This window comes from Bos indicus, chromosome 18 (assembly GCF_029378745.1).
Source record: "Bos indicus isolate NIAB-ARS_2022 breed Sahiwal x Tharparkar chromosome 18, NIAB-ARS_B.indTharparkar_mat_pri_1.0, whole genome shotgun sequence".
In the NCBI taxonomy this organism is placed as follows: Eukaryota; Metazoa; Chordata; class Mammalia; order Artiodactyla; family Bovidae; genus Bos; species Bos indicus.
The window spans coordinates 47885138-47899283 of NC_091777.1; the positions used below are offsets into that span (position 1 = coordinate 47885138).

At 41.2% G+C, this 14146-nt stretch overlaps 1 protein-coding gene across 6 annotated transcripts; it reads left to right on the top strand.

The window, feature by feature from the left end:
- The first annotated feature begins 725 nt into the window (after window positions 1–725).
- Window positions 726–13123, top strand: ZNF527 (zinc finger protein 527). 6 transcript variants are annotated; one of them, XM_070772044.1, is made up of 6 exons: window positions 726–934; window positions 2778–2898; window positions 4312–4386; window positions 6206–6332; window positions 6991–7069; window positions 10936–13123. In XM_070772044.1, exons 4-6 carry the CDS (start codon window positions 6294–6296, stop codon window positions 12507–12509), a joined length of 1692 nt encoding a protein of 563 aa, XP_070628145.1. In that variant the 5' UTR covers window positions 726–934; window positions 2778–2898; window positions 4312–4386; window positions 6206–6293; the 3' UTR covers window positions 12510–13123. The 6 variants fall into 6 exon arrangements, with proteins under 6 accessions (XP_070628145.1, XP_019834624.2, XP_070628143.1 ...); XM_019979065.2 differs by having other exon boundaries at window positions 6206–6322; window positions 6974–7069; XM_070772042.1 differs by having other exon boundaries at window positions 6206–6322.
- The last annotated feature ends 1023 nt before the right edge of the window (window positions 13124–14146 follow it).

Below are 14146 nucleotides of genomic sequence, written 5' to 3' on the forward strand. Positions count from 1 at the left end.
GAGTGACTGAACGGGTGCGCGTGTACGGGCGCGCGTACACACACACACACACACACACACACACTCACACACACACACACACAATATAAAAATAAGGATAATACTGACCCCGCCCTGGCTGGGGTGAGAGGTTGGGCAGGGAAGACAGAACAGTTGGACCTGGAGACAGACAGACAGACACACATACACAGGACACACAGACAACTCTCCCACAGACTCAACTCTAAAGCCCAGAAACAAAGCTCCACCGCCAATTATGAGAAAACCTCCGCGGATCTCTGGGCTAAGAACACAGTTACAGAAACGTCATGCCCAAAGTCAGCCACAGTCCCTTACACATCCACAATCACTTTCCCATTCTTGGCAGATCCACAATCTCACACAATGACCCACAATCACGGGGCATGATTTAAAATACACAAGCTGACTACACTGACAGAACACGTCGCCCCGTGGTGCGCAAGCACAAAAGTGTGCAGCGACAGTCACACCCAAATCGCCACCCCTGAGCACTCAGTAACAGTCACGGACACGCGCAGCTTCAGCATTGCCTCACATACAGTTGCCCAGGGTCACTTAAATGCCCATTCACGATATCCCAGGTTATCACACAGTTCTGTGGGTACTCGGACTTGTGGCCGTGGCCTCCTGTCGTGCAGCCGTGTTGTTGGGGCGTGCTTCGCGGCCCTCTGGGAAATGTAGTTCATTCAGCAAGGAGGCCGAGGCGCAAAGCGTCTGGGACTTGTGGTCCTCAGGGTCGGAATGAAAAGCTGAGTCGCTAGTCTAGTTCCTTGCAGCTAGATGTTTCCCCAGCCGAACCCGGGGTCCGGTGAGCGTCAGTCCGCATCCCGCTGTGCCCCGCAGGGGATTCTGGGAGGCGACGTCGCGGGTCTCGGGTCGCTGGGCGGGTTTCCAGAGCCAGGGACACCGGGAGGTGAGTTGGGCCTGGCTGGCGCGAGAGCCAGAGATCAGGGCCGGGCTTGGGGGTGGCCCGGCAGGGATCGGGATGGGGACCAGGCGGGCGCCTCTGGGGAGACTGTGTGTCACCGTGTATGGCTGTGTGACAGTGTGTGTGTGTGACAGTGTGAACTTACGTGTCACTGTATGGTTGAACGCGACTCTGACCATCTGTCTCTGCCATAAAAGTGAGTCTGTTTCTGTGTGACGGTCTCCGCAGGTGTAATTGTGTTATTTGTGTATGGGTTTGTGAGAGACTACAGGTGTAACATTGTGTGTGTGTGACTGTTTGACCGCTTGTCCCTGTGGATGTAACTGCGTGTAAAGTTGTGATTATGTACCCATGATCATCAGTCTGCAGGCATAATTTTGTATGAGTAATTGTGGCAGGATGTGTGACCTTGTGTGGTATGTCACTGTGTATGAGGTTGTGTGTGACTGTCTCTCTGTTGGAGTAATTGTGTATCATCTCTCTTTGCATTAATGCCAGTGTGTGTGTATGCTACATTATGTTTGCAATTGTGTGGCCATGTTTGTATGCATATGATTGGGAGAGAATTTGTATGTGTAGGTCAGACCTAGTATGTGATTATGAGACACAGAAAGATTAAAATTGCTCACCCACCTTCACACGGTTACTAAGTGACAGAACTGGGACTTTAGCCCAGGCTATTTAGCTCCAGAGCCTTTGCTTTTAATTTTTCAACTCTTGATCTTTTCCACATTGTGAGAGTGAAAAATGGGGGCCCTGGGTTCTGAGGGTGTTGCAGAGGATTGTCTGTGGTCTTGGCCCAGGACCTTCTGGACATGGAAATTAATTTGGATCTCTTCCTTCCGTCCCCTTGTGAGTCACAGAACCCAGTCCAAAGACATTGTAGTGAGACCATCCTCACATTGGCTGCCTTTCTGGAGGAAAGCCCAGCTTTCCTGTCCTTAGGCCATTGATTTTGAGATTTTAGGTTTGTCTGTGTCAAAACTCTTCCATGTTTAGTGCTGAGAGAGGCTAATCCATGGCTCTTTTTCTTACATACTAAGGAAAATCCAATGGACGGAGGAGCCTGGTAGGCTGCAGTCCATGGGGTTGCTAAGAGTCTGACACGACTGAGCGACTTCACTTTCACTTTTCACTTTCATGCATTGGAGGAGGAAATGGCAACCCACTCCAGTGTTCTTGCCTGGAGAATCCCAGGGACGGCGGGGCCTGGTGGGCTGCCGTCTATGGGGTCGCACAGAGTCGGACACGACTGAAGTGACTTAGCAGCAGCAGCAAGTGAACTAAGATTTTTGGTTCTGACTTTTTAATAAGGAAAGATGTTCTCATTTCCTTTTCAAACGTGTGTGTAAAATCTAAATGGCAACAAGGGTGGCACTTCTCTGTGCCAGGAGTTGGCTCAGGCATTTTAACAATGAGGAAAGGTTCTGGCAGTTGGATTGATTTGCCCAAGGTCACCTAGCCAGTGAGGAAAGGACTGGAGAGTCAATGTGTGCCTGGGGACTATATAAAGCCCAAATCTTTTCCATCACCTTCTTTCAGAGACTGACGGTTCTTTCAGACTTGAAAAATATTCATGATGCACAGCTATTTGAAACAAATTTAAAAGATATTTATTTTATGCAGATGCTACTTGGAGCTCCCCGATTCTGAAAAGACTTCGTTGATTTTCTTCTCAGGTTGCAAAGGCCTTTGTGGACAATTTCAGGCTGCATTGCACTAAGGAAATAATTTTCTTGGAGGTTGAGTTGACTAGTGCAGAGTAGCCCAGAATTAGTGGGTTGTATATCTTAAATGCTGAGTCAAACACAACTGTCTTTGTTTTCAGAGTGAAGAAATGTTGGCTCTGAGAAAACAAGGAACTTGTTTCAGGCTGTATAGTTTCTTATTGGTTTGGTGTTGAAATTTGGCATGTTTACCTCAGGCTGAATTTCTGTGGAGAAATTAAGGTAACATCTTCCACCTCCAAAAATGCTTCTCTATAAAACATATAGCACTGATTTCTCAGGTTATGTTGATTATTTCCCATGCAAACACTGTGGTCTCTTGAAAGAGAACATTTTTTTTCCCCTAATATTTATTGTTGCTATTGTTCAGTCACTAAGTAGTGTCTGACTACTTGCGACCCCGTGAGCTGCAGCACACCAGCCTTCCCTGTGTCTTTGACTAACTCCTGAAGTTTGCTCAAACTCATGTCTATTGATTTGGTGATGCCATCCCACCACCTCATCCTCTGTTGCCCCTTTCTCCTGCTGTCAATCTTTCCTAGCATCAGTGTCTTTTCCAGTGAGTTGGCTGTTCACATCAGGTGGCCAAAGTATTGGAGCTTCAGCTTCAGCATCAGTCCTTTCAATGAGTATTCAGGGTTGATTTCCTTGCAATCCAAGGGACTCTCAGAGTCTTAATATTTATTTTGTTTATTGATTTGGCTGGGCCAGGTCGTAGTTGTGGCATGTGGGATCTAGTTCCCAGACAGAGATCGAACCCAGGCCCCCTACATTGGGAGTCAGAGTCTTAGCCACTTGACCATCAGGGAAGTCTGGAGAACCAGTTTTTGAGTCACCCTGCAGTTTGACTCTTACGAATTTGAGTAAGCTGTCTAAGCTTTCTGAACCTCAGTTTCACTTGATATAAAATAGGTATAATAATACCTACCTTTGCAGTTTTGTGAAGATTAACTAAGATAATGACATATACAATATGTGTAACATTGCTATTTATATTACAGGAGCCACATTGAGATTTATTTATTTGTCTATCAAATCTGTTTTGAGCACTTGCAGTGGTTCTGGCATTATTATAGCCCTGGAGATACACAGGGACTTCCCTGGTGGCTCAGACAGTAAAGAATCTGCCTGCAATGCGGGAGACCTGGGTTCTATCTCTGGGTTGGGAAGATCCCCTGGAGGAGGGCATGGCAACCCACCCCAGCATTCTTGCCTGGAGAATCCCCATGGACAGAGGTGCCTGGCAGGCTACAGTCCATGGGGTTGCAAAGAACTGAGCAACTAAGCAACTGAGCAGTTAAGCACAGCACAGAGATACACAGTGAACCCAGTAAATCCTGGCTCTCTTAAATCTTGTACTATTACTTAGGAAGACAACAGAAAAAAAAGAAAGTAACATGTCCAGTGATGTTAAATGCTAAGAAGAAAAAGAAATCAAGATAAAGAAAAATAGTAACTGGGAAGGAGATTCTCTTTAGGTAAAATAAGGAGTTCCCTCCAATGTGATGCACAGACTGGTTCATATAAGGAAACTAGGGACCATAAAGGGGCAGGAAACCTCTCTGTGAGTCTCAGATCAGCAGCATAGGACTGCTGTTCCATTTTGTTGTTGTTCATATAACACCCCCTTTTTAGGACTTTTTTCTCCAAAAGAGAAAATTGAAGAAGGAAGGAAGAATGGCTGTTGGACTGTGTAAAGCCATGTCCCAGGTAAGTTGATGTTTTCAATTTGTTTTCAGAAATTCCATGTCATTTTTTAGGACTTTGGAGAGTCCCAGGTGGTCCGGTGAGCACTCTCTTCACTTCTCCCTCTCCACTGTTTGTTCAGATAATCCTTCTACAAAACATTTAGTATCTTTTTTTTTTTTTAAACTCAGTGTTGTGCTGAAATGTATAATGGAACAGAACGTTTCATCTTTAGATGGATTGTGATTTGTTGTATTAGAATGAAAGGATGGAGTGTGATTATCAAGTGCCCTTTTAACTAGGGAGGTCGAGGAATTTTTGTTTGTTTGTTTTTGGAAGTGACATTTAAGCAAAGAGAAACCTCAGTGAACATAGGGAGGAAGTTTTGTTGAGATCTGGGAAAGAGCTTTAAAAGTAGAAGGTGTGATGGGGTGGGGCAGGAGGAAAATCCAAGAGGGAGGAGATATATGTATACAAATAGCTGATTCACTTCGTTGTACAGCAGAAACTAAAACAGTGTGGTAAAGCAATTAAATTCCGATTAAAAAAAGACAAAAAATGGTGGAAGAAATAGCAAGTGCAAAGTTACTGTGGTGGGAGCATGTTTGATGTATTTCAGGGATAGCAATAAGCTAGTATCATCAGAGGAAAATATGCACTGTGAGATTAGGGGAATAGCTGGGGACCAAATTAAACAGGCCCTTGAAAGTCATGACCAGAGCTTTGATTTTTTGTTCTAAGGGTGAAGGAGAACCACTAGAGTGTTGGTGATGTGATCTGATTTATATTTTAAAAGGAAGGGAAATCAAAAGCAAGGAAGTAAGAGTGGAAGCGATGCTTCGTAATCCAGGTGGAAGGTGATAGCTACCTGGATTACGGTGGTGGCATTGGAGCTTGTGAGATTCTGGGTATCTATTGGAGATAGGAAATATGGCATTTGATCAGGGTTTGGTTATGGAGTGTGAGAGAGAGAAAGAAATCATGAATAACTACAAAGATTTTGACCTGGGCAATTGTGTATATGGTCATGCTGTTTACTGAGATGGGAAGATGGGCTGGGATGAGATAAAAATCAAGATTTGAGTTCCAGATAAATTAGAGAGACCTGTTGAATATCCAAGTGGAGTATTGGTTATATATCTGGAGTTTAGGACTGGAGATGTGAATTTGAGAGTTGTTAATGTATTTAAGGGCTTTGCCAGTGGCTCAGTGGTATAAGAATCTGCCTGCAATGCAGAGATACAGGAGACTTGGGTTCAATCCCTGGATGGAGAAGATCCCTTGGAGGAGGGCATGGCAACCAATTCCAGTGTTGTTGCTGAGAAAATCCCATGAACAGAGGAGCCTGGTGGGCTACAGTCCATGGGGTCACAGAGTTGGACATGACTGAAATGACTGAACGCAGTGTAGTTAAAGCCATGGGACAGGTTAAGATTATCTTGAGGGTAGGTTGTCGTGAATATAGGTAGGAAAGGGGTCTAGGGAGTGAGCTTAGGGCATTCAAAGGCTGACAAAAGGCTGACAGGAAGAGGAGGAACCAGCAAAAGAGACTGAGAAGGACTGATGCAGAAGGAAATCCAAAAGAGTGTGTGGGTCCTGGGAGTCAAGAGGAGAAGGCATTTCAAGGAGGAGATGATCAACTGAGTTAAATTCTTCTGATAGAGATGGAGGAAGATGCTTGGACTGTCTGGGAGTACTTGGTAAACAAAAAATTTTTTCTTTTTCTCTTTTTTTGTCTATAACATGTAGTATGTGGGATCTTAGTTCCTTGACCAGAGATTAAACTCACACCCCCTGCATTGGAAACATTGGAAATTCTCAAGAATTTTTTTTTTAATTTCAGGGATTGGTGACCTTCAGGGATGTAGCTCTGAATTTTTCCCAAGAGGAATGGGAATGGCTGGACTCATCTCAGAAGGATTTGTACAGAGATGTCATGTTGGAGAACTACAGGAACTTGGTATGGCTTGGTAAGGATGTATACCCCCATAATTCAAATCTTCCCTATGAAGTATATTAGTTTCCTCCATTGGGAACATCTAGGGCATCTGAAATGCTTAGCTGGATTTCTACTTCTTGTTCCCAGGAAATTATTCAAAATATTTTCACAGAGTTATAAATGTAGTATTCCTTTTGCCACTGAATGATGGTTTGGGATAGCAGCATGAGTATGTCATGGGAATTTTTAAAATTGCAAATCATGAGGTCCCATTATAGACCTACAGTATCTGGGAATAGCCCCAATAGTCTGGTTTTAATGAGCCCTCCAAATGGTTCTGATGCTCATTAATATTTGAGAACCATTGTGATTTCTGATTCGGTAGGGTCTGGGTTGGGGCAGCCTGAGAATTTGCATTTCTGTTTGGTTCCAAGACAATGGTTCTTTTCTGCTCTAGTACTTTGAGAATTGCTGCTATGACAGAAGCTTTGTCTTTCTCATCCTCCTTAGAAGCTTCTTTTTATTCTCTGGCCCTTTCTCTAATATCCTTTCTTACCTAGTGACCAAGGGATTGACCAAGGGATTGCTGTCACTGGAACAGCAATAGCAAGTGGATTTGTTTATCTGTCTGTCTGTCTCTTGCTTGTTCTCATTTTTCTTCCCCAATAACAGGACTCTCCATTTCTAAGCCCAACATGATCTCCTTATTGGAACAAGGGAAGGAACCTTGGATGGTGGAGAGAGAGATGTCGGATGGTCAACATGCAGGTGAGTGACAGGACTGGGCAGGGAGGGCTGTTGTAAGGTGGCAGCCAATGTGGTCATGAAAAGACTGCCTTGAACTTGAGGTGGCTGCCCTGGGCATCAAGGGATTGTTCCTGCCCTATTTCTATCAAATTATACTCTCAAGGATGTGCGCATGTGTGCTAAGTCACTTCAGTCATGTCCGGCTCTTTGTGATCCTGTGGACTGTAGCCTGCCAGGCTCCTCTGTCCATGGGATTCTCCAAGCAAGACTTCTGGAGTGGGTTGACATGCCCTCCTCCAGTGGATCTTCCCGGCCCAGGAATCAAACCCACGTCTCTTGCATTTCAGGTGGATTCTTTACCACTGCGCCACTGGGGACACCCTACCTCTACCTAAACCTTGAATCTTCTTCCTTTACACTTCTTTCCCCTTTATGGACAGAATTATATTCATTTCTAAATTTCTTTTTTTTTTTCACTTCAAGATTTCTTTATAGAGTTTTTATCAAAGTTATATATGCACATTAGTTGAAGAGACAAGAATTCACATCTAAGTATCCAATTACATGCAGATTTTTTTCAATAAATACTATACAATTTAAGATTGGTTGAATCCATGGATGCCGAACTGCAGATTTGGAGGGCTGACTGTAAAATTATGCCCCTAGCCCCTGCATTGTTCATGGGTCAGCTGTACAGGAAATCACTCCATATTAGCTCCTAGAGAGCTTCTTCATTTTTCTAATGGCTGCAGAATACCCCATCATGTGGATATTATGGTAATTTATTCAGTATGTGGACATTTAGGATGTTTGCAGTAGTTTACAATTACAAACAATGCTGCAATAACTAACCTTGTACATACATATTTTCCTGTTGTTGAAGTGTTATTTTCAGGGTCATTTCCTAGATGTAAGATCACTAAGTAAGTGGATATGTAGTATTAGGAATTGCCAAATTCCTTCCCAAAAAAGTTGTACCAGTCTGCTTTCTGTATTTCTTATGGCTGCTGTAACAAATTACCATAAATTTGGTGGCTGAAAAAAAAAACAGATTTATTATCTTATGTCTCTGGAGGTCAGAAGTTGAAAATGGATCTTGCAGGGCTAAAAACATTAGAAGCCTGCTTTCCTTCTGAAGGCCCTAGGGGAGAATCTGTTTCTTGCTTTTTTTATACTTTCTTTAGGGCCTTTACCCATCTTTTTATTTTCAACTGTGTAAAATCACTTTGATTTAAATGTGGGGTTTACAGGCAGTATATCAGTCTGGATCTCATTTCAATTTAATAAGTGAAAGTCCACCCACATTTTTTTATATGTTTAGGTTTAATTCTGTGTATTGTTGTATATTTTCTGATTTTTACAGTTTTTAAAAAAGACTTTCACTTGTCTGTTTTCCTAGCCTTTTTTTGGTCATGTAATACTGTAGTTTTTATAATAATTAGATTTTTCTTTTGATCTGGTGTTTCAACAGTGTTTAAAGAAAAACAGAAAGAGACCTTCATGTTTCTTTAAACAGTGTTTATTCCTTCTATTACTTGATTGATCAGCTTTAAAAATTAGCCTTTGATTTTTTTTTTTTTTTTGCCTTTTACAGATGAAAAAGGTAAGCTATCCTTCCTTCCTAAAAGGCTTCCTTGATGGCTCAATTGGTAAAGAATCTGGCTGCAATGCAGGAGACCCTGGTTCAATTCCTGGGTTGGGAAGATCCACTGGAGAAGGGAATAGGCTACCCACTCTAGTGTTCTTGGGGTTCCCTTGTGGCTCAGCTGGTAAAGAATCTGCCTGCAATGCGGGAGACCCTGGCTTGATCCCTGGGTTGGGAAGATGCCCTGGAGAAGGGAAAGGCTACCCACTCCAGTATTCTGGCCTGGAGAATTCCCTGGACTGTATAGCCCATGGGGTCGCAAAGAGTTGAACATGACTGAACGACTTTCACTTTACAGATGCGTCAAAAAGTAGCCTTATTATATTCCTCACCTTCTCTTCCCAAATTTTGTTAGTTGTATGGTTTTTACATTGTCCAGGCATATTATATTTACATGGTCTGGCGGCTCAGATGGTAAAGAATCTGCTGGCAGTGCAAAAGATCCAGGTTCAATCCCTGGGTCAGGAAGAACCCCTGAAGAAGGAAATGGCAAACCACTCCAGTATTCTTGCCTGGAGAATTCCATGGGCAGAGGTGCCTGGCAGATTACAGTCCATGGGGTCTCAAAGAGTCAAAGACGACTGAGCAACTAACACTTTGACTTTCTTTCACTTATTTTTTTGTCAAATTTATCCTAACTTTTTCTTTTGTTTTATTTCTGTAGCTAAATATATTTAGTGTTTTCCACTAGTTTCTTTTGTTGAAGTTTCTCTGGACATCTCTTGATTGACTGAAATCTGTTCTTTAGCAATTTCCTCAAAAAGTGTTCATGCAAATGATGTCCCCTAAGCTCTACCTTGTTCATAGTTGGCCATTCTTTTCTTAAGTTTCTTATAGTGTATTGGTATTGAATGTTGTTACAAAGAATCCTGATGCCATCTTGATATTTTCTCTTCTGTGTAAGTACCTTTATATTTTGTTCTGATCTCTTAAAAGGTTCTTTTATTTTAAAGTCATTTTAGTGGGGCATGTTTCAGTCTTGACCATTTTGGGTCACTTTTTCCTAGTAGATATGTTCTCTTTCAGGATGGAGATTTGAGTTTTTATTTCAGGAAATATTTTTTTATTTTTATTGATGAATTAAAAAACATGAAAGTATAGAGAATAATATAATAATATAGTAAAGGGTTTCCTGCTGCTGCTGCTGCTAAGTCACTTCAGTCGTGTCCAACTCTGTGCAACCCCATAGACAGCAGCCCACCAGGCTCCCCCGTCCCTGGGATTCTCCAGGCAAGAACACTGGAGTGGGTTGCCATTTCCTTCTCCAATGCATGAAAGTGAAAAGTGAAAGTGAAGTCGTTCAGTCGTGTCCGACTCTTAGCGACCCCATGGACTGCAGCCTACCAGGCTCCTCTGTCCATGGGATTTTCCAGGCAAGAGTACTGGAGTGGGGTGCCATTGCCTTCTCCAAAGGGATTCCTACTGATGAGCAATTTATGTATTTCTCAGTTGCTTACTTGGTTACTTGGTGTATTATTCATTTAATATACTACCTGATTTAAGTTTTGATATTTAAGAATCTTGCCTTTTATCTGTGAGACTGGTCTGATACAAGAACAGTGAAATAGGTCAGTAGAACAATAAAGAAATTTCAAAAATACACCCATGTATATGTGAGAATTTGGTATTTGATAAAAATAGCCTTTCACATTAGTGGTACAAAAAGATTTTTGTAAAAGTTATGGATAATATTTGCATAATATTGGATTTTGGAAAAATCTTTCTTAAAATGACTGCAAAGCCAGACTCTATAATGAAAAGACTGGGAGATTTGAGTTCAAACTTTATCAGAAGCATTATAAATGAAGATGACATGTGACAATAAAAAGTGATGATTTGAGGGAGAAAAATACTTATAAAGCTATACCACCTTATTTATAATGACTTCTATAAACCACTTAAAAGAAGATGTCAGTATAATTAAAATGTATGCAAAAATATATAAGAGGTACAAAAATGTATATGAAAATGCTCAATTTTCAGAGACTTGCAAAGTAACATAATAATGAGGTACTCTTTACTTGTAGGGGCAAAGGTTTTTAGAATGATGTTAGCCAGTGTGAATCAGTTTGAAGACATGTATTTCATGTTGCTGACAGGAATGTAAATTGATAAAAAAAAAGTCAGAAGCACTACTTTCTCCCCTCTTTCCCTCAAGTAAATTCTTTAATTCCTTCTATAATGATTTTCTTTCTCCTTGTAAAGGTAAAAAGGAGACATTTGCTTTCTTGATATTTTTCAGACTGGGAGTCTTGGTATGAGATCAAGGCGTTATCTCCAAAGTGGTACACTGATGAAGAGGAAATATCGCAGGGGGTGATAACAAAAAGACTTACAAGTTATAGCCTTGAATTCTCCAGTTTCAGAGAAGCCTGGAAATATGAGGCTGAATTTGAGCGGCATCAAGGAAATCAGGAGAGGCATTTCAGGCAAGTGGCAACTCTTAAGGAAATCTCTGCTGTGAAGAAAGACAGTGAATATAATAATTCTGAGAGAAACATTCTCTTGAAGTCAGTACTTTTAACACAACAGAGAGTTCCTCCTGTAGAGCAAGTACATAAATTTGGTATTTTTAACAAAATGTTCCCCCCAAATTCAGTTCTAATTGAACATAAAAGACTGCATGCCGAGAAGGAATCTTTGATAGGTAATGAATGTGAAGAATTCAACCAGAGCACATACCTTAGTAAAGATGTAGAAATTTCTCCTGGGGAGAAATCTTATGAAAGTAATGATTTTTCAAACCTCTTAAGTTTCCATTCATTACTTACTCAACATCAAGCAACTCATTTTGGAAAATCACCCCATGGATATGATGAGTATGGCAATGCCTTTAGCTGTTACTCGTATTTTAGTCAACCTCAGAGAATTCATAATAGAGAGAAACCATATGCATGCAATGACTGTGGCAAGGGCTTCAGCCATGACTTTTTTCTCAGTGAGCATCAGAGAACTCATATTGGGGAGAAACCATATGAATGTAAGGAATGTAACAAAGCTTTCCGACAGAGTGCACACCTTGCTCAACATCAGAGAATCCACACTGGAGAGAAACCCTTTGCATGCAATGAATGTGGGAAGGCCTTTAGCCGTTATGCCTTCCTTGTTGAACATCAGAGAATTCACACAGGAGAGAAACCATATGAATGTAAGGAATGTAACAAAGCCTTCAGACAGAGCGCACACCTTAATCAACATCAGAGAATTCACACTGGAGAGAAACCCTATGAATGTAATCAATGTGGAAAAGCCTTCAGTAGACGCATAGCCCTTACTCTGCATCAGAGAATTCATACAGGAGAGAAACCCTTTAAATGTAACGAATGTGGGAAGACCTTTGGCTATCGCTCACACCTTAATCAACATCAAAGAATTCACACCGGTGAAAAGCCCTATGAGTGCATCAAATGTGGGAAGTTTTTTAGGACTGACTCACAACTTAATCGACATCATAGAATTCATACTGGAGAGAGGCCTTTTGAATGCAATAAATGTGGGAAAGCGTTCAGTGATGCTTTAGTTCTAATTCATCATAAAAGAAGTCATGCAGGAGAGAAACCCTATGAATGTAACAAATGTGGGAAGGCCTTCAGTTGTGGCTCATACCTTAATCAACATCAGAGAATTCATACTGGAGAGAAACCCTACGAATGTAATGAGTGTGGAAAGGCTTTCCATCAGGTCTTGTCCCTTAGGCTACACCAGAGAATTCATGCCGGAGAAAAACCCTATAACTGTAATGAATGTGGGAACAATTTTAGCCGTGCTTCAACCCTTAGACGACATCAGAAAATTCATAATAGAAAAATTCTCTGATTATGTGTAATAAGAAAACATGTAGTCACCACTTGGTCCTTATTAAATAAATATCAATGAATTCTTCAGTTAGTAATTCTACTAATATGAATGTAGTAAATATGGAAAAGTCTCCAGTTCACAAGCATCCCTTATTTTAAATAACCTGAGTAGTAGCCGTCTATTACTTTTGGATCTGTCGTATGCTGCATTTGAGACTGAACCCATCCTCAGTACCTACCATTCTGATGCAATTATTTAATCAGGGAGAGTAGTGATCAATTATTTTCCTCAACCTAACTAGAAATGAGGGGTTTTCAGACGGCCCTGTCTAGACCAGTAGAGCCCTAGGAAGGTACGGTTATGGCTAATGAGAAAAGATCTTTTCTTTCCTCGCCCCCCCCGCCCCCCACTGGAATTGCAGATGTCAAGGATTTGATAAAAACTCACCAGTAGCCTTTCTGTTACCACATAAAGCCTTCCCAAGATAAATCCAATACAAAGAAATTGGAGATAATAGAGAGAAATATGAGGATGTTGTTTGATCTGGATCCAGTCATGTCTGAAGCCTACACCATCTTTGACATTTTCATTTTTGTGATCTAATAAATTTTCTCTTTTTTTGCTTCAGTTAATTTGATTTGGAGTCCTGGTGTGTATATCCCATGTTTGCTACACATGTGAAAAAGCCTTAAATCTTTTATATGGCATAATTATTTATCCTGAGGAGAAACCTCATAACAAGTATATGAAAGTTAAATACACACTCTTCATAAAGCTGAAAGAATTGTTATGTTTTATTTGTTGATAAAAAACTAATATTTGTTTGTTTCACAATAAGAGTTTTTTAAAATTCACATAATAAAACTTATTACCAGGCTTTCTCCTAGGGAATTAAAATCTTTTGTGGCAGGGACTGGCTATAGACCTTTAAAGAAATATTGGGGGCTTCCCTGGTTGTCCAGTGGTTGAGAGTCCACTTTCTAATGCAGAGAATGCATGTTTGATCCCTAGTTGAGGAACTACGATCCCACATGCCATGAGACAGCTAAGTCAGCATACCTCAACTGGAGAGCCTGCATGCTGTGACTATGAAACCCATGCCTCTGGAGCCTGTGCACCACAATGAAAGATCCCACATGTCACAATAAAAAAATTTTTTTTTAATTTATTTTTGGCTACACTGGGTCTTCATTGCTGTGTGAGGGCTTTCTCTAGTTGCAGCAAGTGGCTACTCTTTGTCGAGGTGCTTGGGCTTATTGCAATGGCCTCACTTATTGCCAAGCACGGGCTCTAGGTGTGTGGGCTTCAGTAGTTGTGGCACAGGGGCTTAATCGCTTTGAGGCGTGTGGAATCTTCCTGGGGCAGGGATGGAACCCATGTCCCCTGCATTGGCAGGTGGATTCATTGTTGTCATTGTTTTCAGGCAGGAGAATTTTTATCCACTGCACCAGCAAGGAACTCAAATGAAATACTTTATAAAAATAAAGATTGGTCAGCTAAGAGAATAATGGATCTTTCAGTTTAGTGAATGTCTCTTCATCTTACAGGGATTATTTAGTTTTCTACTTTCAGCATGGATTTAAACATTATATGATAGAATATAATATGATAGAATTGTAAATGAAGTCTTTAGTGGGTGGGTTGTAAACTTGGTT

Bases quoted from the DNA above. Each gene is read 5' to 3' on its own strand.
- ZNF527 (XM_019979063.2), top strand. From the start codon at position 4,354: ATGGCTGTTGGACTGTGTAAAGCCATGTCCCAG. The intron at 6,333-6,973 runs GTAAGGATGTAT...CCCCAATAACAG, and splicing joins CAGGAACTTGGTATGGCTTG to GACTCTCCATTTCTAAGCCC. The intron at 7,070-10,935 runs GTGAGTGACAGG...GATATTTTTCAG, and splicing joins GTCGGATGGTCAACATGCAG to ACTGGGAGTCTTGGTATGAG.